Source organism: Coloeus monedula (genome assembly GCF_965178545.1).
Source record: "Coloeus monedula genome assembly, chromosome: 21".
In the NCBI taxonomy this organism is placed as follows: domain Eukaryota; kingdom Metazoa; phylum Chordata; class Aves; order Passeriformes; family Corvidae; genus Coloeus; species Coloeus monedula.
This window is the reverse complement of record NC_138801.1, coordinates 9,688,123-9,710,602: the sequence shown is the minus strand read 5'-3', so window position 1 is coordinate 9,710,602 and position 22,480 is coordinate 9,688,123. Positions and strand designations below refer to the sequence as shown.

Genomic DNA, 22,480 nt, shown 5'->3' with positions numbered 1-22,480 from the left:
TTGTGTCAGCCTGAACAGCCCTGACAGTCACTCCTTGAGCAGAGTGGCCAGAGATGGATTTATTTCCTATTAGCGCTGGAGGAAGTTGTATCTCAAGCAGAAAAATGAGACAAGGGTGACACCCTGTACTGGTACCAGCTCGGTTCTGGTTGCAAACTGAGCAAGGAGAGAGGCCCTGGGCAATGTGAGCACGTTCTAGGATGGATTTCGGATTCAAAAGCTGACAGTGTATGGCCTCAGCTTGGGAGGGCTCCTCTCAGAGGGGCACTGGAGCACTTCGTAGGCAGCAGTGAAAGGTCCATGTTACTCACATACACCACCACTCTTGTCCAGAGGTAGGTCTCCTCTTCCTCCTTCACTTCATGGGCAGTTACAAGGTAGCCAAGCCTTCAAATTGTGGACTAATTCTTCCAGGTCATGACTCAGTAGCTAAAGAAATTATGTTCCTTAAATATCTACTGAAGTAAAAGCTTGGGTTTGCTTTCTGCCTCTGTTTTAGGTGCTTCTGTCTGTGCTGGACACTAATGATTTCATTTTTTGGGTAGTAATCACATAAATAACGCACTCCCTGCTGAGCCTTTTTGCCAGTCCCCAAGCTGCTTCCCATCTGAAGGGAAGTGTAAGAGGTAATTAACAGCCACTTGAAAAAGGATTAGCAGGTGGGTGGGAGCTGCTGTTGGGTTCATGCATGGAATTGCCATGGAAATGCTGAGATTTCCTGGCACTTCATCCAGTGTGTGGGCTCCAAAGATAGTTGCACTCATGGGCCTCTCTCCTTTCGATCTTCCTACCCTACAAAGGCAGTGGCTGTGTTTTCCTTCAGGACAGCTCCCACGGGCCGTGCCGTGGCCATCTGTGAGACCGGGGCGTGCCGGCAGCGGGGTGCTGTGCTGCAGCTGTCAGCTGAAATCTTGCTGCATTTCTTTCATGTCAAACCACCTGGCAGAAAATCAGGAAGAAAAAAAACCCCAACCCCAAACCTTCTTGGTTTGCCCCTTTGCCAGTGTTCTGAAAGAACTTAATGTGCCAAACACTCAGAGTCTGGCACTTGGAGAAGTTGGTGCTGGTCCTTGTCCTGCAGACTGTGACCGGCTCCGTAGCCCTCATGTGGCTGAGCAGGGCTGCAGCTGAACCAGGGCTGTCTTCCATGGCAGCATTTTCAGGCCGTGCAGTGAGACCTGCTTTTGCTTCTAGCCTTGTTTGGTGGCCCCATGTGCTTAAAATATTGGGCCTCTGTGAGAAATATCTCTCATTTCAGTGCCTGCTCTGGAAGTTTAGAAGGTGGCAGAGAGCACAGGCTCATCTGAAATGCTTCCTGCAGGAACCTCCTGTATCTGTCTCCCTTACACAGCAGTAGCAAAGAGCCTCTTGAATTTTCCAGTGTCTGTGGGGCTTTGCTTTAAGGAAAATGTGCCTTTCATTTCAGATCACCTGCTGGCAGACTCCTACATCGGGCAGGAGGACTCCCCTGAGATGCAGCAGGCGGCCCAGAACAAGCGCAGGCTCTCGGTCATCTCGGACGGCAAATTCGAGAGGAGCTTCACCGAGGAGCAGGCGGAGAAGATGCCGAGCGAGGGCCCGAAGCCACGAGTCTACACCATCTCTGGCGAGAGGCCGATGCTGTCAGAGCACGAGAATGACAGCATGGAACTGGTGGTGATGAAGGGGGCTGCCCACGAGGAGTGTCACCACGGGCACCACGGGCACGGCGCCGGCGGCTCGCACGGCGTCCGGCACTGCAAGGCCTGGCCAGGCGGCCGCCAGGGCTCCAAGGAGTGCCCCAACTGCACCAGGCTGGCTGCCCCTTCCCAGCAGTCCATTGAGCTGGAGCAGCACCCACCTGGCGAGGCTGGGTGGCACAGGAAAAGGCTGGAGAGGATGTACAGTGTCGATCGAGTGTCTGGTAAGTGAGTGCTGGGTGACACCAAAGGTGACACCCGTCCCATCCCAGCACGGTTTTGATTCTGGGCCCTTCTGGTACCTTGGACCAGCATTTCTGGAAAGGGGTTGTCAGAGGAGGAGTTTGAAATAAGCTGAGCTCAGTTGGAGGCCAGCTCATCCAAGCTCCTGGTCATCAGTGGCTGCTCTGGGTGGTTTTCATGACACCTTCATGCAGCTCAGTGAGCTCCTTTTCTGTGGAGGAAGAGCAAGAGAGGAAGGACTCTGTCAAAGCCCTACATCCATGCTCATCCCAGAGGCAGCTCAGAGCAGGATCCTCTCTCTGCCTCTCGCTGGGCAGTGGAAGTCTTTGTGAACTGCTCTGTGGGAGCCTCAGCTCAGGTTATGGTGTTCTGTACTTTGGTGTGTTCCCAAAATGCTTGTTTGCAGCGCTGGAAGCCACTCATGTAGTGCCACCTCATGGGCTTCCCATAGATACTAGCAAATTACACAGTGTTGGACTTCATTCCCTCCTTTCTTCCCTGCTCAATGTTCTCAGGGAACATTCTTCTCTTTGCAAGAAGAATTCCCTGGCATGTCCTTCCTGCCTGGCTAGCAGGGAAAAGGGAGCAGAGAGGAGTGGAGGCAGGAGAGGCTGATTTCCCCAGGGGTTCACCTGACAGTGCTGCTTCTGTTTGCATTTACATGACAAGTTGCTGCTGCAAACCAACACTTACAGCAGCCAGGCCCCTCTGGCATCCCTGAGTATGGATTTTGATGCTGAGTTTATGATGCCTGACACCGTTCCAGGGAAGTACAAGCTGTCATCTCCTGGGCTGCTCCCAGCATCTGATACAGACACAGCCACTCCTGGACAGAGGTGCTGGGATTTGGGTGCAGTGGGAAGTGGCTGGAGATGCTGGATGTGGTGGTGGTGTCCCTCCAGTCTTAGCAAGCCCGTGGCTCCTCCACAGTTTCCTCACAGTTGATGGTGACAAGAAAGGAGAACAAGTTGCTCTGCCTGGCCAGAAAGGATGTGCTGCCTGCTCCTGGCAGCAACAGCCATACCCATAATCTGAATTTTAATTCAGTGAATGAGCTCTGGAGCTGAGCTGTGCTGCCCAGTCCCTACCTGTGAGCTCCTCTGCTGATGTTCTACCCTCTGAAGGGTCCCAAATCCTTTATTCTCCTTTGAGTGCTGTGTGGAGGGCAGGGATATATTTCCTAAGGTAACTCCAATCTATGAGAAAAGGAGAGAAAGCTCCCAGTGATGGTGCATGCAAAGCCTCCTAAGGATATTAGCTGTTGTTCATAAGCTCTGCTTTGAACCAAAGCTAGTGGCTTAAAAGCTGTAAAACACATTGAGAGATTGTCAGTGCTTTGAGATGAGTAGTCCCTGAGAAGCCTGTACAGAATTGTTGGCTAAAAAGGAATTTGTACAACTTCTCCTTCACCACTTCTGTGGGTTGGAGGCTTCAAACAAGTAATTCATTTACAGCCTGGGTTGTTCTGCTTTGCTTCTGTCTCTGTGTTTTGGAGGAGAGCAGACTTTGGGACTGCATCAGAAGTCTTTAGCATACTGAAATGCAGTTTCATATAACGTACATATATTTCCTTGGAGTGCCTTTAAACAGGACTTGACGTAAACTGTGAGCTGAGAAGGAGTGTCTGGTACAGCTTTCTATAGATTTCTTGGAAGCTGCACTTCAAAGGAAGGCTCCCCAGCTGCAGTTAGCATTTTTTGCATCTGTAATTGCAGCACTTCCTGTACTTTCAGGGAATAATCTGTAGGATGTGATGATCTGTACAAAACATTTGGTAAGATAGCTGGTCTGTAGTAATTATGCCTGCAGAGGGCATGTAGAGCTTGACTGGGCTTGGGCCAAGTGAAAGTGAGGTAAAAATGACCTTGACAATGCCAGAATATTAAATATTGTCAGATCTGAAGACTTGAATGACTGAAGCAAGACACAATCAGCAACATGGGGCAAGGCATTAGGCAAGGGAGCCACAAACTGGGTGTGAAGCAAGATGAAAAATCAGGCAGCCCCAAACCCCAGGAATCCAGCCCACTGAGATCTCACAGGTGTTGTGCCAGTGGATTTCAACACCCCTCTGATTCCCTGCCTGCCTGACTGCAGCCTCAGCTTGGGCAGGTTCCTCCTCCTGGTCACCACACACATAATTGGTGACTTATTTTCCTTTTTGTCTTAGTGGTCGTTCAGTGAAGGTGATGGGCAGGGCAGTTTACAAACAGAGGTGACTAAATCAGCTCAGTTACCTGCAGGTTGTTGGAGCTGATGGGTGGTTTGACTTCCAAACCAGAGGAACTCCTGAAGGCCAAGTCAGCAGGAGCAGGTGTGTGAGGGGTTTGTTGAAACTTCCATGGCAGAAAAAGAGAGGGTATTTCAGGCTTACTGTTCTGAGTGGAAGGTAAACACTTTTCATCTTCTACTAGGCTGTATCAGAAAGGATTGGAGGAATGGGACAGTTTAAATCAATGGTATAAAGGAAAAGGCAGAGACTGGAAAACGCTTTTAATGAAAAATGTTTCTTTTCCCTGTTTTTTTTTCCTAGTTCAAATGTCACTTCTGTAATTCTTGGATTATTCTAATCTCCTGTGCTTAAGATAGAGCTTTTATTCTTCACTTAGTAGCCTGATAGACTGGCTTAGCAGGAATTTACAGAGCACTTGGTGGCAGTGTGCATTTATATGAGGAGGATGAGACTCCTGATCTCCTGTTCAGTCAAGGCAGGATGCTGAAGGAAAGTCCTGAGAGAAAGAGCTTGGGAAGGAAATCTGGCTGGCTGAAGGATGTCTGTGCCTACTGGGTGCTCAGGCTTTGCTCTCTCTCTCTTGCAGATGATGTCCCCATACGAACCTGGTTCCCAAAAGAGAACCTCTTCAGCTTTCACACTGCTACTACAACTATGCAAGCGTAAGTGAAACCACTGCTGTGGCTTTTGTTCTGTATCTGAGTCCATGACCTGCTCAAAGCTGAGAGCCTGGAGCAGGAGTTGTGTGTTTGGCATCACTGTTCAGAGATGAGAAAGAAAGAGAGGAACTTGTTTGTTGTTAATTTTCTTTCCCACTTACAAGTTTTTTCCTACTGCTCTCATTTGTTTGGTTTCACCTTCTTTAACTGCTTGGGCTACCCAGCTCTCCTCTGCTTCCCTGGTTTTGTCTGTGCCACTGTGGCCTGCCTGCCTCTGCAGAGTGAGGGTCCTGTGGGATCACCAGCTGAGACCCTCCACCAGCTGCTTCTGCTGCACCCACTTCCCAAGGGAAGGTTATTCCAGGTTTGCCCTGCATCCCTCACCCCAGAGAGGTGCCTTCCTCTGGGATAAGGTGTAGCCCTGCAGTTCTGCATGTGTGAAAGTGTCAGTAAAATCCCTGCAAAGTCTGGAGGGATGTGAGTTAGGAGGAGCCTTTCCCTCCACACTCCATGCAGGTCCCTGGGTGCTGTGTTTTGGGAGGAGGCAGCTCTCAAAGGGCTGAAGAGAGTAATGGGAGCTTCGTTTCCCAGTTGTACCTGGCTTGCCAGGGAGTGCTGCCTTCCTGGTTTCAAGTATTTCCTACCTGACTAAGGCAAGCAGTGAGGAAAATGAGACAGTTTTCTGCTTTCCAAGGCTCTTCTCCAGCCTTGTCACCTTTTTCCTGTGTGCTTCTTCCAATGTCTGGGACACCCTCAGCCCTCTGGCTCTCTCTGTTTTCTTCTTGTCTAATCTGGTGTCCTTTTTGTACTCTTGCTTCTCTGACATTTCTTCTTTCCCTTGCACTTTTCCCTTCCCAAACCCTGAAAAGAGGCTGATTATTTCTCTTGGGATAACCCAGACTGGATCAGACCTGGAAGGATTGGTGCAGGGAGGGCTGGATCTGGAGCTGAGGAGTGGGGTAGCTGCACCCCCCAGAAAAAAACATTTAAAAAATATTGGCTGATAACAGTCAATGGCATTTCACAGTTCTGATCTGACCCACAAACCATGTGCAAAAATCACATTTGGACACTGCCTTTGCTGTCTAAATTCATATTTCCTGGGCAGATTTGTTGCAGATGGTCCCTGTGGCAGAGCTTACAGGGCTTGAAGGCCGGCGTGGGGTTGTTTTGGGAAATGGTGCCCTGAGGGAGCCCTGGAGGAGCACAACTCCCGTGGTTAACATTTCTGGAGCTTCTGTGCTGCCTCTGGAAGTGACACAGAAAGTCCTCCAGAAGTTCAGGGCACCTCCCTAAGGGGCTGGGATGACTCCCCAGGTGCCCCTGGCCTCTGCTCGAGTGTTTTCAACCCGCTGCGCTCGTTCCCTTCATGGAGCAGGCAGCATGAGCCAGCTTCAGCAGAGTTTGTCATGGTGGGAGCAGCTCTCCCTGCTCCAGGAGCTCGTGGTGGTGCAGCCTGGCAGGCCACACACAGCTCTTGTACATCTGCACATCCTCTGGGTCTACAGGGAGCTCAGTTTGCATCCAAGCCACGTGTCAGCCCTGCCCCAGGGAGGATTGAGCTCAGTCAAGGAGGAGTCTCACCACTGAAAATGTTTAATTTAAAATGCAATTTCCTTCCACCTAACAAGAGATATTCCTTCTGGAGTGAGAATTCCCTCAGAACACTGGCTGGGGCTGACCACTAATGAATTCCTCTTCTCTCTCTTTTTCCCTGCGTCTCCTGGAATCTCTAGCATCTCGTAAGTATAATCTTAGTTTTTTTATTTCCTTGTCTGTTGGTGTCCTGGATAAACTTTCCTTTCCAGTCCATCATACTCACTCGTGCTTTCCCTGTGCTAGGGCTGTCTGTCAGCTGACAGGAGGTTAGGTGGCTACACCTGGAAGGCCTACATGGATCCCACCAAACCATCATCCTCCGAGTGCAGCCCTCAGTTGCTGGCACACTTTGTCCCTCTCGATCCTGGTGTGTGGAGGGGGTGTGCCTGCAGCTCCCAGGTCCATTCTCCAGAGCAGGGATGGTGGTTGCTCCTTTGGGCCATGTTCTGATGTTTGAGGAGCAGCCCTAGGGAGTGAGGAGCTGTGGTTTGAGTGCCCTGCCCAGCCCTGGCCCACACGCGGTGCTGCCCGGCCCCAGAGCAGCACAACCTCTGTTGTTGAGAGCTTCCCTCTGTGTGTCCCATGTCCTCTCCACTTCCACGCTGTGGACTTGGTTAATGGCTTGAAATGGTTTCCCAGGGCGTTCAGGGGCTACGCAGAGAGGAAGAGACGGAAACGGGAGAATGATTCTGCAGCTCTTATCCAGAGGTAGGGCCCCTTCCCTCCCGTAGCTGTGGCTGGTGTTGCATGGGCCCCTGGGGTCAGTACTGAACCCTGGTGCCGTTGACCGTGGCTGTCCCTGTCTCTGTGCTGTCCTGGGGACACTGGCAGTGGCTCTGCTGGAGCTGTGGAGGTGAATGATGCTCAGGATAGCTGACCTCCATCTTCTTAAAGAACACTGTCAAGTTGCTTTTAGCCTTGCAGATACAATACACACGATCTGTGTCTCAGGCAGAAAAATACATAGTTTAAAAATTAAAGGTGCAATTTCCCCATTCCAACTTGGAATTTCGTATCGTCACAGAATGGCTTGGATTGGAAGAAACCTAAAATATGATCTAGTTCCAACTCCCCTGCCACAGACAGGAATTTGTTTGAGGTTAAATTAATACAGTTGTGTGCTGTTGCTGCATCTACAAATGCACCTCAAAAATCTGAGACCTAGGCAAAATTGACATCTCTAGTGACCAGAAGTCTACTTTTAAATCTTTTTTTTTCAATAATAGAAGGGAAATAAAAGTGGATGGGGACTGATTCCTTGTCCAGGTATTACAGAAGGACCTGGTTTCCTTCTGCAGGCTTCCTATGGCACATCACTCACAGTAGGAATCAGAATTTTGGTTTGGTTTTTGAAATGTGCCAAGGCTCGTGGCAGCCTACTAAAAAGGATAACACAGCATGTGTCATTGGTAAAAAACTGCCATGATCACTTCAGCACTGTTCAAAACCAAGTGGGAGAAAACCATCAGGTTTTCTTAACTGAGAAATTGCCAGGCAATTTTTCTTTTTTTTGCAACTGCAGGGTGGTGAGTGTTTATTCATCAATAACAAAGAGAAATAAAAATCCAAACTAAAGACACTCTAAACAAATAGACAGTGTATCTTTAAAAAGATTTCTCAGAATTTGTTAGGCAGAGGCAAGTCTTGGTTAGCAGGTGGGTTGTTCCTGTGGGCTGTGAGTGCAGGAGCAGTTGTGTACCTTGGTAGAGCCCTTGGCAGGGCTGCCCAGTGGGAGCCTGTCTGTGTCTGTCGTGTCCCAGAGAGGAGCTGGGACAGCAGTGCTGGGGCTCTGGCTGCAGGGATTGCTGAGCTCAGAGCAGAGCTGGCAGAGCTCAGCTCTCTCCTCCAGGGAGTGAGGAGGACCCCGCTGTGGGTTTGGGTGTTTGTTGTGCAGCCCTTCGTGGCTGTTCAGGGTTCAGTTGTTCTCACACAGCCCCTTCAGTGCTGAGTCCTGGTGCCCAGGGAGGCTGGATTGTGGGGTGTGGCCACAGGAATGCTGCCTATGGACTGAGGGATGCCCTGAGCTTTGCCCACTGCAGGAGCAGCCAGGGAGGAGAATGTGGGAGGTGCTGCCAGGAGTTTGAGTAGTGAAAAGACTTCTGGGCAGAGTGTGGTGACCCACTGCAGAGGTGTGGTGACCCTCTGCACGGGCAGAGCTGCAGGGTGTGGAGTGGGACTGCCGTGGCTTGGAGCCCCTCTGGCTGGGATGGATACCCTGGAGGGGTACTCTGGAGGTGCCATGGGGTCATGCAGATTGTGAGGCACACTGGAGGAGCACTGTTCAGAAAAGGGAGTGATAAGGAGATTTCATTGCTGAAACTTGAGGGATTCTGGTTGTGTCATGATGGGTGAAGGGATCTTGCAAGAGATCAAATGCCACAGGGTTTCTGGGTGCAGTTGCAGGAACCAAGCAGGAAGGCTTGGCAGGTTTGGGGAGCCCCAGTGCTCACAGAGCTGGTTGCAGCTTCCCCAGGGCCAGTCCTGTCACGCTGATATGCAGGGACAGAGGAGCCTGAGGAGCCAGGCAGCTGCAAGAAGCCCCCAGAAGGATCTAGATGTTCACAGCATGCCCACATTAAGAGGCAGTCCCAGACTTGCACCTCCTTTCCAAAGTGCTGGTTTTTTTCTAGAAGAAAAGAGATGGAGCAAAAGGCCTTTGTCCCATTCTCTGAGTATTTAGTGCAGTGGTTAACCTTGAACAGCTGGAATTTTCTTGGAGCTGCTCTCAGCAGTGTTTAGGGGATGGTATTTAGGTCTCTCATGGGAAAGCCCAAGCTGTCCAGGCAGCTGGGAGCAACCTTCTTCCATGCCAAAGGCTGCTTTACCCATCTGCCCCCAAGGTCTGAATAAACTCCCCTGTGGAGAGGACAGCTGAGCATTTAACAGAAAAGTGGATTTTACACCAAAATACCAAAAGCCCAAAGGATGTGACAGTGGCCTTGGCAGTTGACAAGTTCTCAGTATCTGGTATGATCTCAGGCTCACAACAGACCAGAAAGATTTCCATATAACATGTCTGAGACCTTTTTGTGTAAAGAACAGCCCTGGTTCCCTTAAAACACTGTATTTATTTGGATTTTAGTCTAATGCACTGTAAGACAGACCCAGTTGTCAGTGATGGTGCACCCCAGAAGGCTTTGCACAGAGAGCCAGGCCAGTGATGTGTCTGAAGGGGCACTTGTCTCATCCACAGCAGTGGAATCTTCATGTACCCAAGTAGAGATAAAATAAATCTTTGGGAAACATTAATAGCCCAAGCGCAGATGGAAATTTGGTGTGGAATGATGCTGCTCCCAGCTGCTGGTTTTCCTTCTTGCTGAATTTGGAGCCTGATGACAACAAGGGAGCCCAGGCCAAAGTGAAGAAGTGCAGGAGGTGATGTGGGTTAGGTGCTGTCCCGTGAGGGCTGTGTATGTGTGGATCTCTGCATAGGAGCAGATGTATCCGAGTTTCTCTGAACAACCTCGTGTCAGTGCTGGAAGTGTCTTCTGGTCCAGTCAGTTTGCTACAGCATCTGCATGGTTGTACCATGTCCTTACTCATCCCACTAACCTGTGTGTGAGCCAGACAGCTTGTGACTTACCCTTTCACCAGCTGTGGTCTCTGTTGCCTGGTGTTTGCCCTGTGTGTTGGGGGGCACGAGGAATCCAGGAAGGCTCCCCCACTCCATGTAGGGTGCCCAGTGCATGGGCTCTCTGTCATCCTGGGGCTGCACTGTGGGGTGAAGCCACAGTCACTAAATAGGGTTCATGGAGAGGTGACACTTCTCTTGGTGCTGCTTCTCCCTGTCTCTTCTGCTGTCCTGTTTGTTCCTGTCCTATTCCTGCCTAGTGAGTGATGAGAAACGAAAAGCAACTGGTCCCTTACACTTGGAGGACAAAGAGTCCCTTTGCCGTGGCCTCTCAGGAGTGGCCAGGACATTGTTTTACACAGACCTGACTCTGGGGTGTAGCTGCTCCCCAGGGCTTTCCCTCAGAGCTGTGTGCTCTGCAGCCCCTCTGGACCTGCCTGTGAGGCCAGGGCAGGGCAGCACACGGGGAGAGCAGGCCCGTGGGGACAGGCAGCATCACTGAACTCTGCTGTGCAAGGAGGGAGAACCTGCTTTGGTCTCCCCCAGCTCTGCCTGGAGAGCAGCACGGGCTGCATGGTTACCAACAGCAGGGGAGAGCGTTTAGGAGCTGCTGTGTTTGGGAATGAGCACAGCCACGAGCATGGTGTGTGCAGAGCCTGGGCACCCCACGTTCCTGCTGGAGAGAGGGGAGCAGTTACTGAAAGAGGGAGCACTGCCAGCACGGGCAGTGGGTGTGCTCAGCAAGTACAGCACAGGTAAACCTTAACCATAGAAAAGGGAAAGCATCCCTGAGCAGGGGGCTGCCCTGTGGGACCCCACTTGCCCTGTGCCAGCAGCCCAGGCAGCTCAGAACAGCCCCCCTCAACAAACATCACCATCCCCAGCACTGAATCACTGCGGCTTGGGGACCTGGTCTCCAGCTTTGGAAAGCCCAGAAGGAAATACACCATCATCCCCATTTTATTTTCTTCCTCCCTGTTCTCACGGTCCTGAGTCCAGGTGTTGCTTCGTGTCACCTTCCTCAAACATTGTGTTTGGCCTTTCTTGCAGGAATTTTCGGAAGCACCTCCGCATGGTGGGGAGCCGAAGGGTTAAAGCACAAAGTAAGTGAGCACCTGGAAATGTGGCTGTGAGGAGCTGGGGTTTGTGGGAATTCTGTCACATGCAGATGTGGGTTGAGAGGACCTGGCTTTGGGCTGGAGAGAGGATTTGACCTGCTGGTGCCATTTTACCCTACAAACAAGAAGGCCAGGTGGTTGCAAGTGTCCAGGACACGTGGATGCCTGCAGCAGCCTGGAGGCTGTTCCCAAGGACCCTCTGCCATGGCTATGGGACATCTCTGGTGCAAGGCATGGAAGGAACGCTGCAGCATCCGTGTCCCCTGCGAGGGTTTTGGTGATCACTGGCGTGGAGGCCAGTGAGGAGAACCCGAGCTGGGAGTCCAGCAGAGCTGCCTGGCCTCTCTCTGCAGCTGTGACCAGCTGTGGCTCCATGTGCCACACAGACTGCTGGCTGTCCCCTCCTCCCCTGTCCCACCGCCATCTCCACAGCAGGACCTGGGGGAAAGTTGCCTGGTGGGAACTGAGAGGATGGTGGAAGGAAGAAAGAAGAGGATCAGGGAAGAGATTGGAGCAAGGGGGAAATCAGGGAGCGTTACGCCTCACTGGGGAAGAAATTATCTCTTAGGCTTGCAAAATGGCAGTTCCCTTTCCCTGGAGAAGGCAACAGTCCTCCATAACTTGGTTGAGCAACTCCCTTAGAGCTGTGAAAGTGGTGTAATGTGCTCCTGAGAGCTGAGGATTGCTCCAGAAGAGAAAACAGCTTGTTCTTCCCACCCCCTGGCCAGGCATCATCTACAGAGTGGCCACAGACAGCAGAGCGCTGCTGAGTTCAATTTGCTTTCTTTCCTTTCTCATATGCTGTGGGAAGTGATGGGCAAAGAGCTTTGCCCTTTCCAGAGTCTTCATTGGCATCTGAATTTGCACTGCCTGACATGGACAGGGCTCACCTCTGGGAAGCTCAGGCGTGTCTCTGCCTCAGGAACTCTTGGGTCATGTTTTCAAAGCTTTCTTCCTGTGCACAGTAGCAAAATGCCTGGGTTTAACTAAAAGTTGAGGATGGGGATCACCTGAAGAACTGAAGATGTGGTTTGTCTCCCCAGACATCCACTCTGGACACACTTCAGCAGGGGACAGGCTGCTCTTGTGATGCTGATCCGCAGTGAATTCCTGCGCTGCTGTTACTCAATTCCCTGCTGCAGACTCTGTCTGCCACCAGAAATAGCTATTAGTGCCCATAAGTGGCTGTTAATCCCAGCATAATGGCTCTCTCATGGGCTTGCCAAGTCAGACATGGTGGTTGCCAGTTCCCAGGAATTTGCCTGTGGTGCAGCCGTCTGAGCCAAACTCCCTGGATTGTGCTTGGGAAATGCCGGTGCAAGCAATGCAGCACTCCTTGGGAGGAAAGAAAAGGCATGAGTAGTGCTCACAAGAGTGCAGGCAAGCAAAGGCTGAAGGACTTCCTCTTTTGCAATAAAATGTAGAAAGCATGGGCTTTCCAGAGAGATCCCCTCCCAACTCCGACTGGGATGCCAATAGAACATGAAGGCAGAACTGACTGGAAAGCTACAGCCTTCTTCTGGCCATGCAGGTGTCATTAGCTGTGCAGTGCATGTTTCTGTGAGGCCTTGGAGTCCGAGCACTTACACTGGGACACTGGAATGGCCTTGGTTTAATTGAGGTTTGAGCCGTTTGCATTTAAGGAGAGACCATCAAGTGTTGTCCTTTTTCTGTGTTCCACATCCCATCGTGTGCACAAGTGGGCACTTTGTCTCTGCTGTGTGGAAAGGACTCATATTTGGCAAGTGGAAGGACCAGCCCAGGGGAGTCTGTGTTGTGTGGCTTTGGTGGCAATCTGCTGGATGATTTGTTTGCTGGCAGCAGCAGAGGTGCTTTGGGATCTGTTAATGTCGTGCTCTGGTTTTATCCTTTAGCATTTGCCGAACGGCGTGAGAGGAGCTTCAGCAGGTCCTGGAGTGACCCGACTCCCATCAAAGCTGATTCCTTCCATGACTCTCGAGAAAGTGAGTTCTGAGTCCTTTGAGCTTCCTCCTGTGGGCAAACCCTCCAGCAGCTGTTGACTGGAGTCCCACTGGAGTAACTCCTCTGTGCCCTTCTGTCCTGTCTGTGATCCTTTTTTAGTTTCCTGAGATCGGAGCAGGTAGCGCTCCAGGTGTATGTACCTGTTCATCTGTGTGTACCTGTATTTATTTGTAGAGCACAACTCATCCAACCTCAGGTTATTTTGCCAAAGGGTACCCAGTGGTACAGCTATCTTACAGCCCTCTGTTCCCATCATCCCTTATCCTCTTGGCACCAAAACAACCTCTCTGGAAGCTCACCAGTCCAAGGCTACCTTCACTGTAGTGGGGCTAATGTGGCTTCCCATGCAGGAGCCCCTTCTGAGCTCTTTCCTAGCCTGGAATAGCTCAAGAACACAGCTGATGAGATGGAGCTTTGATTTCCTGCACAGGTGATAGCTTGGGGCAATCTGATCTTCATTTGGGCTGCCAGGAATCCCTCTGGGAATCCCCAGTAATGCTGCCATGTTCTGCTTGAGGGGACTGAGATGCTGTTGTGTTCATTTACAGGAAGGAATGCCAGCATCTTCCCACTGTATTCTTATAAAGGGAATGGCTGTTTTACACAGATTTTATTGCAAGCCTTTAGGCAGGAGCTTGGTGGATATGAGTTTGCCCATGTTGAAGTGAATTTCACTAATGAAATGACCTGATCTACCAGGTAAGCATGAGATCTGGCCCTGCTAGGTGTAGAAGACCCAGGTTGCAGGGGGAGGTGTGTGAAAGGCCAGGTTCAAAACATGACCCTGTTGTTTGGCAGTCTGACTCCTCCCTGCTCCCTCAGCTGCCCGGAGGCGGATGGAAAAGCCATGGAAAAGCCGTGGTTCAGACAGGCTCCAGGCACTGCCCAGCGACACTCGGACATCCCCAAAGGCACAAACAGTGGCACCTCGGTTCTGTTCCTCAGTCCAGCAACCATCTCTATTTTTAACCTTTAATGGTCAATTATATTCCTTCCAGATGTTTTTTTCCCCAGGAGGCATTGAAGGCCAACAGGTAAGGTCAATTTGGAGAGCAAGTTCGAGTCTACTGTTGCAATATGACTGTGTTTGTTGCAGCTGTCCTCACGCACGCTCTAAGACTTCTCTGCCAGGATCAGGCTGACCAACGAGGCAGATTTTCTTTATAATCCCTCAAAAGATGTAGTCAGAGCAGTAATTACTACAAGGAGACCAGCTTTGAAGTCTTTGGACTTTTGCTTATCAGCCTGGCAGTGCTGAAGTGTAGAGAGTCTGTCTGCGTTCTGTCTCCTTCCCCATTTCTGGAGTGACAGGGTGATTGTTGTGACTTAGCATTTGAAAACCAAGCTTGGTGACTGCGAGAGTGATGAAGTTCTGTGACACGTGGTGTGAGCTCTCTGTGCACTCTTCATTTGTTACGTGTTTGTCTGTTTGAAGACACCAGCCCCAAAGTGGTGTCTGTCACTCTGTGGGTGACAAGAGGGCACGAGTCTCGTGGCATCTCTTGTGAGGAAGCTGCCAAGGCAGGATGGAGTAGTGGGGAAGGCTGTTCTGCCCTCGTAATGCTCCCTGTGTTCTGGCAGGCCATGACCTTCAGGATTCCTGCGGGACTCTGGATGGTGATTTTGACTTGAACTGGGAAGCAGAAAAGGAACTTGAAGCCATGGCATGTGACGGAGAAGACTTTATTCCACCAAAAATAATGGTGAGCATTTCCAGCTCGGGCTCTGCCTGTCCTTTCAGTGCTGCTAAGTTCAGGATCTTCATGGGCAGTCTGTTTTACAGGCACTGCCTCAGGTGTCTGTGAGGGTCACTCAGAGATGAACCAAGACATGACATGGGTTCAGATCTGTTGTTGCTGGGGATAATGCGTTGAAAGAAAAGTAGAAGGAGGGGTCTGTAGTCTGAATCAGAGCAGGACTGACACCAGCACAGAATCAAGTCAGCCTGAGGCTTGTGAACCCTGAAAATAGAGACCTGAGCACCCCTATCAGTTCTGCTCCCAGAGCAAGGAACTGAGGGGCCTGGAATCCCAAGAGAGTTCAGGCTCTGGTGCTGCTGGAGCCAGCTGAGGCTTCAGCCAGAGTTGTCAGGCACTCTCTGATGCCTGCAGCCCTGTGCCTGCTGTGCCTGGTGCAGTGCCAGCCCTTGGCTGGACCCTGTGCAGGTCCCACCAGAAGCTGAACACTCCCTACAGCCAGGAGGAGGCTTTGCAGGAATGATCCTCACTGGGATACAGCCATCCATGGTGATGCACAAGCTGCTCCATCCTCTGTGCACCTCAGTCTCCCCTTTCCAGACTGTTCTGGGCCCTGTGCAGCTGAGGGGCAGAGCTGTGTGCTCATGTCCTGGGGGTCAAGGAAGTGGTGACACCCAAGGGTACTTGGCAGGCCTGGGGGTGCTCTGGGCTGGAACACCTTCCAATGGGTTGTGGATAGACTGGGTTAGCTGCTACCTCGAGTAACACCTGAGAACAGCTCAACAGGGCACTATTTTATGGCCTTTGTGCTTCTGTCCAGACTGTACTTCTACATGAGACTTCTCCTCATGCTGTTGCACCTTTTTTCCCCTTTGCAGCTCATTTCTTCCAAGGTGCCCAAAGCAGAGTATGTCCCAACAATTATCCGCAGGGACGACCCCTCCATCATCCCCATCCTCTACGTAAGTAAATCAATTCTGCTGTGGCTGAGGAGTCACATAGAGACTATTTATTTCCCTGGTGCCTGTTAGGGTGACCCCAAAAAACTGATGTGCTTTGGAAAAGCTGTCAGGAAGGGGCTGAGGGTGTGTTGAACCCAGTTTTGGGGCCTGGGGTAGTTTTGTGGGGGCTCATGTCTAGGTGGAACAGTCGGGTGGGGTAGAAGTGGCACACTTGGGCTCAGCCAAGCTGCGTGGGAGGATTATCAAGGGAAGGCAGGGCAGGCATTGCCAGGCTTAGGGCTCCTCCTTATGCTCATCCTTGGAATAAGCAGGGCCTCGGAGCTCGGCAGTGAACCACCAACCCCATCACCCTGCGTGCAGTGGGGCATCCCTGTCAGTCATTAATGTAACTCTGGCTTTTCCCTGGGAGTCTGGCCTGAGCAGGTGTCTGAAACAGCAGTGAGGAGTCATGGGTTTCTTTTTCCTAATCATTTAATTTGCAAGGGAAGGTGGGACTGAGAGCCCAGCCGGGCCAGTGTCAGTGTACAGCAGGCAGTGCTGATGGGGTTGCTGCATCTCTTCCTTGGAGTGTTGTGCACTTTTCCTACGACCCTGCTGTGCCAGAGGCAGCTGTGTTGGGAGTGCAGCTGTTTGTCAGCCAGCTGGGACAGGGTAAAGCCAGAGGCTGGCTGCAAAACATGGGCCAGGAGGGGAAATAGGCATTGCTGATCTTGACTGCATCTGAGGGACAGTCTGTGCTTTGGGTGAGTCTGCAGCTTCAAGCCTTCAGGTGGATTTGGTCTTCAGGGATTGTTCTGTCTTCAGCTTCTGTGCTGAAATGTGGTTTAGGGTGAGGGTTACTGCTGCTGTGACCAGCAGCCATCAGTTGGTGTAATTATGCTCTTAGAGCATCCCTTCACCTGGGAATGGGGTTGTGTGAATATTAGGGAGCTGGTGTAATGACAGTGAACTTTGATGTCTTCTGTCTTGCTTTCCAGGACCATGAACATGCCACCTTTGATGACATCCTGGGTACGTGAGTGTTACCTCCTTTTCTTATCTCTTGCCCATTGCAAATGTAACCATCAATATTTCAGTCACTCAGCTGCCCTGTGCCTGAGCTGCCACTCACAGAGGTGTTTTTGTCACCCCAGTGACCCCTGACAGTCAGTCAGCTGCTCTTGGATGTGCTGCTGTAATGAGCCTTCAGTTCTGTGGCCTCTTTTCTGTGCCAAGCTCCTGGTTTGTGGCAGGGAAACTGAGACAGGGGCAGCAGGTGCCTGTTCATTGTATGTGTGGTGGGGAGTGGAGCAGTGACAGAGGGCCAGGAGGGCTGGGGCTGCTCCAGAGCTGTGATCACTGCAGAGCAGTGTCTGGTGCTGTTCCATCCTTTCTCTGGCCTGTGACACACTGGGATTTCCTGCTCTCCCCAGCACCCCTGCCAGTTCAGCTTCCTGCCCTCAGGACTAAAGTGTAAAGAAATAATTAATTAATTCTGAACTTTTCCCATGGTTAATCTTTTCCAACATGTTTTTTTTTTACAGAGGAAATAGAGAAGAAACTTAACATTTATCGGAAAGGCTGCAAGATCTGGAAGATGCTGATATTTTGCCAGGTACATGAAAGTTGTTAAACACTTGGGTGATTTGTTACAAATTTGTCTTTTTCTGTGGGGAAAGTGACATAGAGGAACCAATATTCCAAAGTCAGCTTCCATTAAAGTCACTGCCAAGGCACAGCTTTCACTTCCTGTTTCCCAGACACAGAGCAGACTCAAGTAGCTGTGACAGCAGGAAATCAAATCTGATTTAGTGAGAGCTGGGCTGATTCTCTCAAGGAACCCCAGGCAAAGCAGCATCAGCACAGATCTAGAAAGCATTCCAGGACAGGAACAAGCACTTGCAGTGTCATAGTTACGGCTTCCATCCAGCTTCAGTGTGACAGTGACAGTGGTGCGTGTGGTGGGCCAGCCTGGCAGATGGCTCAGCTGGGAGCTGGAGGCCAGAGGATGCAGAAGGGTCAGGCTGGAGCTGTGGCTGGGACAGTCCAGGCCCTGCTGGGTCTGGGGGTTGCTGGGGATTCCCTTCTCCAGTTTGCTGTTCCTCTTGGTGGTCAGCTGTGGGCTTCCCCGGCAGCTGTGCCATGAGAAGTGAGGGAGGTGACCTGACTTAACTCCCTCCATCTGCAGCTCCAGTGCTGCAGAGGAGCAGCTTTGCTGCACACTGACCTGGAGATTGTGACTTTTAATGTTCCTGGTGCTGTGTCAATCTGTTCATGCCTCCTGCTGCCCAAGTCAGTTCCTCTGCAGTGCTCAGCTGCTCCTCTGCCCACCCCCAGCATCCCCAAGTGACAGGGACTTTCTTGCCTTCCCTATTACTCTCCAGCCACCCACAAAGGCGTTTTTTATCTATTATTGTGCCTTTCTAGAGTGATGTGGGCACAGAACTGCAAAAACCAGAGAATCCAACCCCCAGCACGCTGCCCGTGTGCGGATGTTCCCTGAGCCTGTCCGCAGTGCGGGGCTGCCCTGCTCCCTTGTGGCACTTCTGGGAATGGCTGGGCAGGACAGGAAACGCATCCAGGGTTTGTTTCCTCAGGGCCTGTGCAGAGGGGTTTCCATCTGTCTGTCTGTCTGTCTCTTGCAGGGAGGCCCTGGGCACTTGTACTTGTTAAAGAACAAAGTCGCCACTTTCGCCAAAGTGGAGAAGGAGGAAGATCTGATCCTGTGAGTGGCTGGGTTGTGTTCTGGGCTTGCATGGCATTTTTCTGCTGGTTTGCTCAATGTTTGCAGCACATGGTAGAGCAGGAGAAGTGAAGGGAGCCGGGGTGGCTTGGTCAGGGGATGAGGAGACTGAGGAGGCATTGAATAGCAGCTCACAGCTCGTTCAGGGGCAGCAGCAAAGGTGGCAGAGCTGAGTTCGTCCCTGGAGTGCTGCAGCCCTGTCACCAGGACATTTATACTTCTATCTGTTTAGTGTCTCTGTGCATAGAGACTGTCAAGAGAGGAGAAAAAAAAAGGTATTTCTTCTAACTAACAACAGCTTTGCTGACCAGAAGCCAGAACATGCACCTCGAGCCTCTGGTGCTGCGATACCACTGCTAAGCTGGTGACTATGGCAGAAATCCAGAGTGTTCCCCCCACAGCTGGCTCTGGCCAGGGGGAAATGGAATTTGTCTCTGCAAAGCCTGCTCAAAGTTCAGCCTGTTTCCGAGGAGGCTTTTCACTAACATGCCTTTCACTAACTCCCTTCAGCTGGGAGTGCTGAGCAATTTTGCTGCTCCTTGCAGAGAGTAAAGCTTTGCCTGTTTTGCTGCCTACTCACTTGTGCTGGCTCAAACTTGCTTGGCTAACAGTGCCTGGCTGTGGGGGAGAGGATGTACACCAACCTGCTCCTACACAACTTTTTGTTGGCATGAGAACTGAGTATTAAAATCAACATCTGCTCTGCAATCTCATGCTCTGGCACAAACACTGGCTGTGGAATTCTCCAGCACGTGTGCACATCCACGATTCTGAACACATCCCAGGCATAGCTGCTCCCAAGCTGATAAATCAGGGATCTGCAGAAAGCTGTGAACACAGAGCTGAAAGTTTGGGAGCTTGGAAGGGAACATATCCATGCAGCCTGTGTGTCCCTGGGAGGCAGTGCTGTGGAAAGCTGAGGCTGCAGTCTGGTTGGAACCCCCATGGAGGAATTTCTGGGCTTTAGAGTTCCCCAAAAGTCTGCCCCAACCCTCTGCCCAGGGGAGGGGGTTGTGTTTCACATCCCTCAGGCCCCGAGTGCCTGCTCACAGTCACTGCTCGTCAAGTGGATGTGACTGTGAGCAGCACCAAGCACGGGCTGACATGGAGCTGCCTGGGCTGTGTTGTCTCACTCAGAACAATCTCTCCAGCTGTTCCCTGCTGCTTTCATGCCCTGGGAATGAACCAGTGCACTGATAACCCTCGTGTTCAGAAAGGGCAGTTGTTGATAGAGATGGGAGAGAGGAAGCTGGAGGGGATGCTTGGTAAAACTGTGCAGAAGCACTCCTGGGGGACTTTGCTCCCTTCTCCTCACCTTGGAGCTCCCTTGGCTTATTGGGCTGCTCCTCCTTCTCTACCACATGACTTGGAGCTGCTCCTCAGGCCCTGGGTCTGCCCCTGTTCTTCCTTGTCTGAGATCCAGTGGCTCTTCCCTGAGCAGTTTCCTGCCCAGGCTACAAACCTTGGGCCCTGTCTGAGTGGTGTGTGCTCACATCCTTGGCATTAATCATGCCTATGAAGAGAGGGAGATTTTTTCAAATTACATATTCTGTTTTTTCCAGCTTCTGGAAGAGGTTGAGCCGGCTGATGAGTAAAGTCAATCCTGAACCAAATATCATCCACATCATGGGCTGCTATGTTCTTGGAAACCCCAATGGGGAGAAGGTAGGAGCTTGTGGGTCATCCCTGGAATGTCTGCTGGGCTCAGGGAGGCCAAAGTCACACCAGGAGCTCTAAACCTTTGTCTTCTGCTGGGTGGGAACGTGTTGCTGTCCTGTCCCACGGGGGCTGTGAGTGGGAGAACCACCCTCTGGATTGTGCCTTTCCCAGGGGGCAGGGGAGGAAGGATTAGTGAGTGCAGGACAAACAACTGAAACCTTTGGGGAAAAGAGTCCTTCAAAGCACTTGGTTTATTTATTTACTGGTGAGATAGATGTTCTAAGAGACATGAGTGGAAGGTTTTCCTGAACAAAGATGGGCAGTTCTGGGTGCTCAGGAGCCGTCATTGTTTTCAGCTGCTAACTCTGGTCTGTTTTCCTTTCAGCTATTTCAGAATCTGAAAAACTTAATGAATCCTTATAGGGTTGCCTTTGAGTCTCCACTTGAACTATCAGCTCAAGGTAATTCATTTCCTTGCTAACCAGTCTGCCTCCTTCAGGGGGCATTTTCCTGAAAAAACAGTTTTGACTACTTTTAAGTCCTGCCATGGTCTTTGTTTTTCTTGTAACCACCTTGAGTAGTTCAGCTGCTGCCCCTGGTTTTCCCCTTGCAGTTCCTGCACGTGTTCACATTTCAAATGCCCTGCTTGTTGTGCCTGAGGCTGCAGAAGGCTCCCCCAGGATCTTGGCAGTGCAAAGGAGACAGCTTTCCAGGATGAGTGTAGGAGAACCTGTCATTATTAGGGCATGAGGAGTCTGTGAGGAAATGCATTTGGGGCAGAACCTTTTCTGTAGCCAGCTGTGCTGGGGTCTCTTCTCCAGAGCTCAGACCACTGGCACCAAGTCAATTGTGTCAACAAACAACTGGGATATGGCCCATCAGAGCCATTCTACAGCTCAGTCTGCTGGCCCTTTTCCCTTTTTTTTTCCTGTAGCTCAAGATATTTCAAGGAGCTACAGGATTTTTCCTGTTCTCTGGTCAATGTCGGTAATTTGCAGTGCAGTTTCACAAGTGACAGATTCTGAATTTGCCCGTGTTCTTTTACCTTTGCTGGAGTCCTTGGGATTCAGCTGTGGGCACTTCTCTGCTGCCCACAGCACTGGCCCCAGCACTGCTGGTTTTTCTTACCTCCCTTCACCCTCAGGAATGTGCAGGAGTTGAGCACATTGGTGCTGTGCAGAGTTCACAGAATCGCAGAGTTCACAGAATCACAGAGTCACAGCCTGGTTTGGGCTGGAAAGGACCTTAAGGATCCCCCAGTTCCAACCTCTCCACAGGCAGGGACACCTCCCTCTAGCCCAGGCTGTTCAGTTCTCTGTGCACGATCAGTTTGGCTGCACACGGTGCCTGCACACAGATCCCACAGCAAACATGCTCGGATGTGTCCAGGAGCAGCTTGCAGGGAAATTCCGGGTTTGTGGGCAGCTCAGCAGGCCAGGCAGTGGGTTCTGTGTGCAGGCATTAAGCAGTTGAGCTTCCAGGAGGCTGGGCTGAAGAATACGTCTGAATTTTTCCCCTTGATCAGTCTGGCATGCACTAAGAGTAATCCTTTGCAAAGTCATCTAAAACTAATCTTAATCAGGCCTCGCAAGTGAAAATCCCCTCCTTGAGCCCTGTCTGAGTGCAGGGTTGTTTGCCCTTGTGTTTTCAAATGCAGTTCCTGAGCATGGCCTTCACTCCGTGGCTGCCTGTGAGACCCTCTTCGGTCAGAGGGGCTGGGGGGCACAGCTGGCACTGGTGTGTCCTGTGAGCTCACTGCTGGGGGCACAGACAGGAGCAGGACAGAGATGACCTGGTCCTTTAAAAAAATACGTATTTTTTAATTGGGATTTTCAGTGTTAATTATTTTTAGTGTTTCTTTACAAGGAGTTAACTCTTGGTTTGTAGCCTCTGAAGTCCCTGTGCCTCATGCAGGCTGTGGCTGATCCTCTCCAGCCCCCCCTCAGCACTCAGAGCAGAGAGGTCAAAGTCTGGAGACAGACTTTGTGCTCAGTTCCTGCCCCTGGGGACAAGCCCTGCCAAGGGATTACAGGCAACTGTTCATGGTTGAGGAGATCTAAAAAGATGTTTGGTTCTCATGGGCCCCTCTGCGTGCCCAGTGTCAGCCTTGTGCCGTGGATGGGTCCCTGTGCCCTGCCCACAGCTGGGCTGGGCGTTTGTGCTGCTGTGTTCTGTCACCTCTCCCTCATGCTCCAGGGTGTGACCCCTCTGCCTCGTTTCACTTCTAGGTAAGCAAATGATTGAGACTTACTTTGACTTCCGCCTTTACCGCCTCTGGAAGACCCGCCAGCACTCCAAGCTATTGGATTACGATGACATTTTATGAGCTGGAGAAGACTTTGCGAGAGGAAGCTC

General features: G+C 51.2%; 1 protein-coding gene across 1 annotated transcript in view; it reads left to right on the top strand.

Moving 5' to 3' along the window:
* The window catches only part of NSMF (NMDA receptor synaptonuclear signaling and neuronal migration factor), a gene marked incomplete at its 5' end in the record, with an annotated part of 41,188 nt that extends 18,708 nt beyond the window's left edge, over nt 1–22,480 (top strand). The window contains 13 exons of the mRNA XM_082295031.1: nt 1,427–1,903; nt 4,742–4,817; nt 7,053–7,121; nt 11,035–11,087; nt 12,977–13,066; nt 14,667–14,788; nt 15,661–15,744; nt 16,722–16,755; nt 17,268–17,338; nt 18,369–18,448; nt 20,029–20,131; nt 20,511–20,586; nt 22,354–22,480. Coding sequence (XP_082151157.1) covers nt 1,427–1,903; nt 4,742–4,817; nt 7,053–7,121; nt 11,035–11,087; nt 12,977–13,066; nt 14,667–14,788; nt 15,661–15,744; nt 16,722–16,755; nt 17,268–17,338; nt 18,369–18,448; nt 20,029–20,131; nt 20,511–20,586; nt 22,354–22,451 — 1,433 coding nt within the window. The 3' untranslated portion in view covers nt 22,452–22,480. The remainder of the gene's footprint in view (nt 1–1,426; nt 1,904–4,741; nt 4,818–7,052; nt 7,122–11,034; nt 11,088–12,976; nt 13,067–14,666; nt 14,789–15,660; nt 15,745–16,721; nt 16,756–17,267; nt 17,339–18,368; nt 18,449–20,028; nt 20,132–20,510; nt 20,587–22,353) is intronic.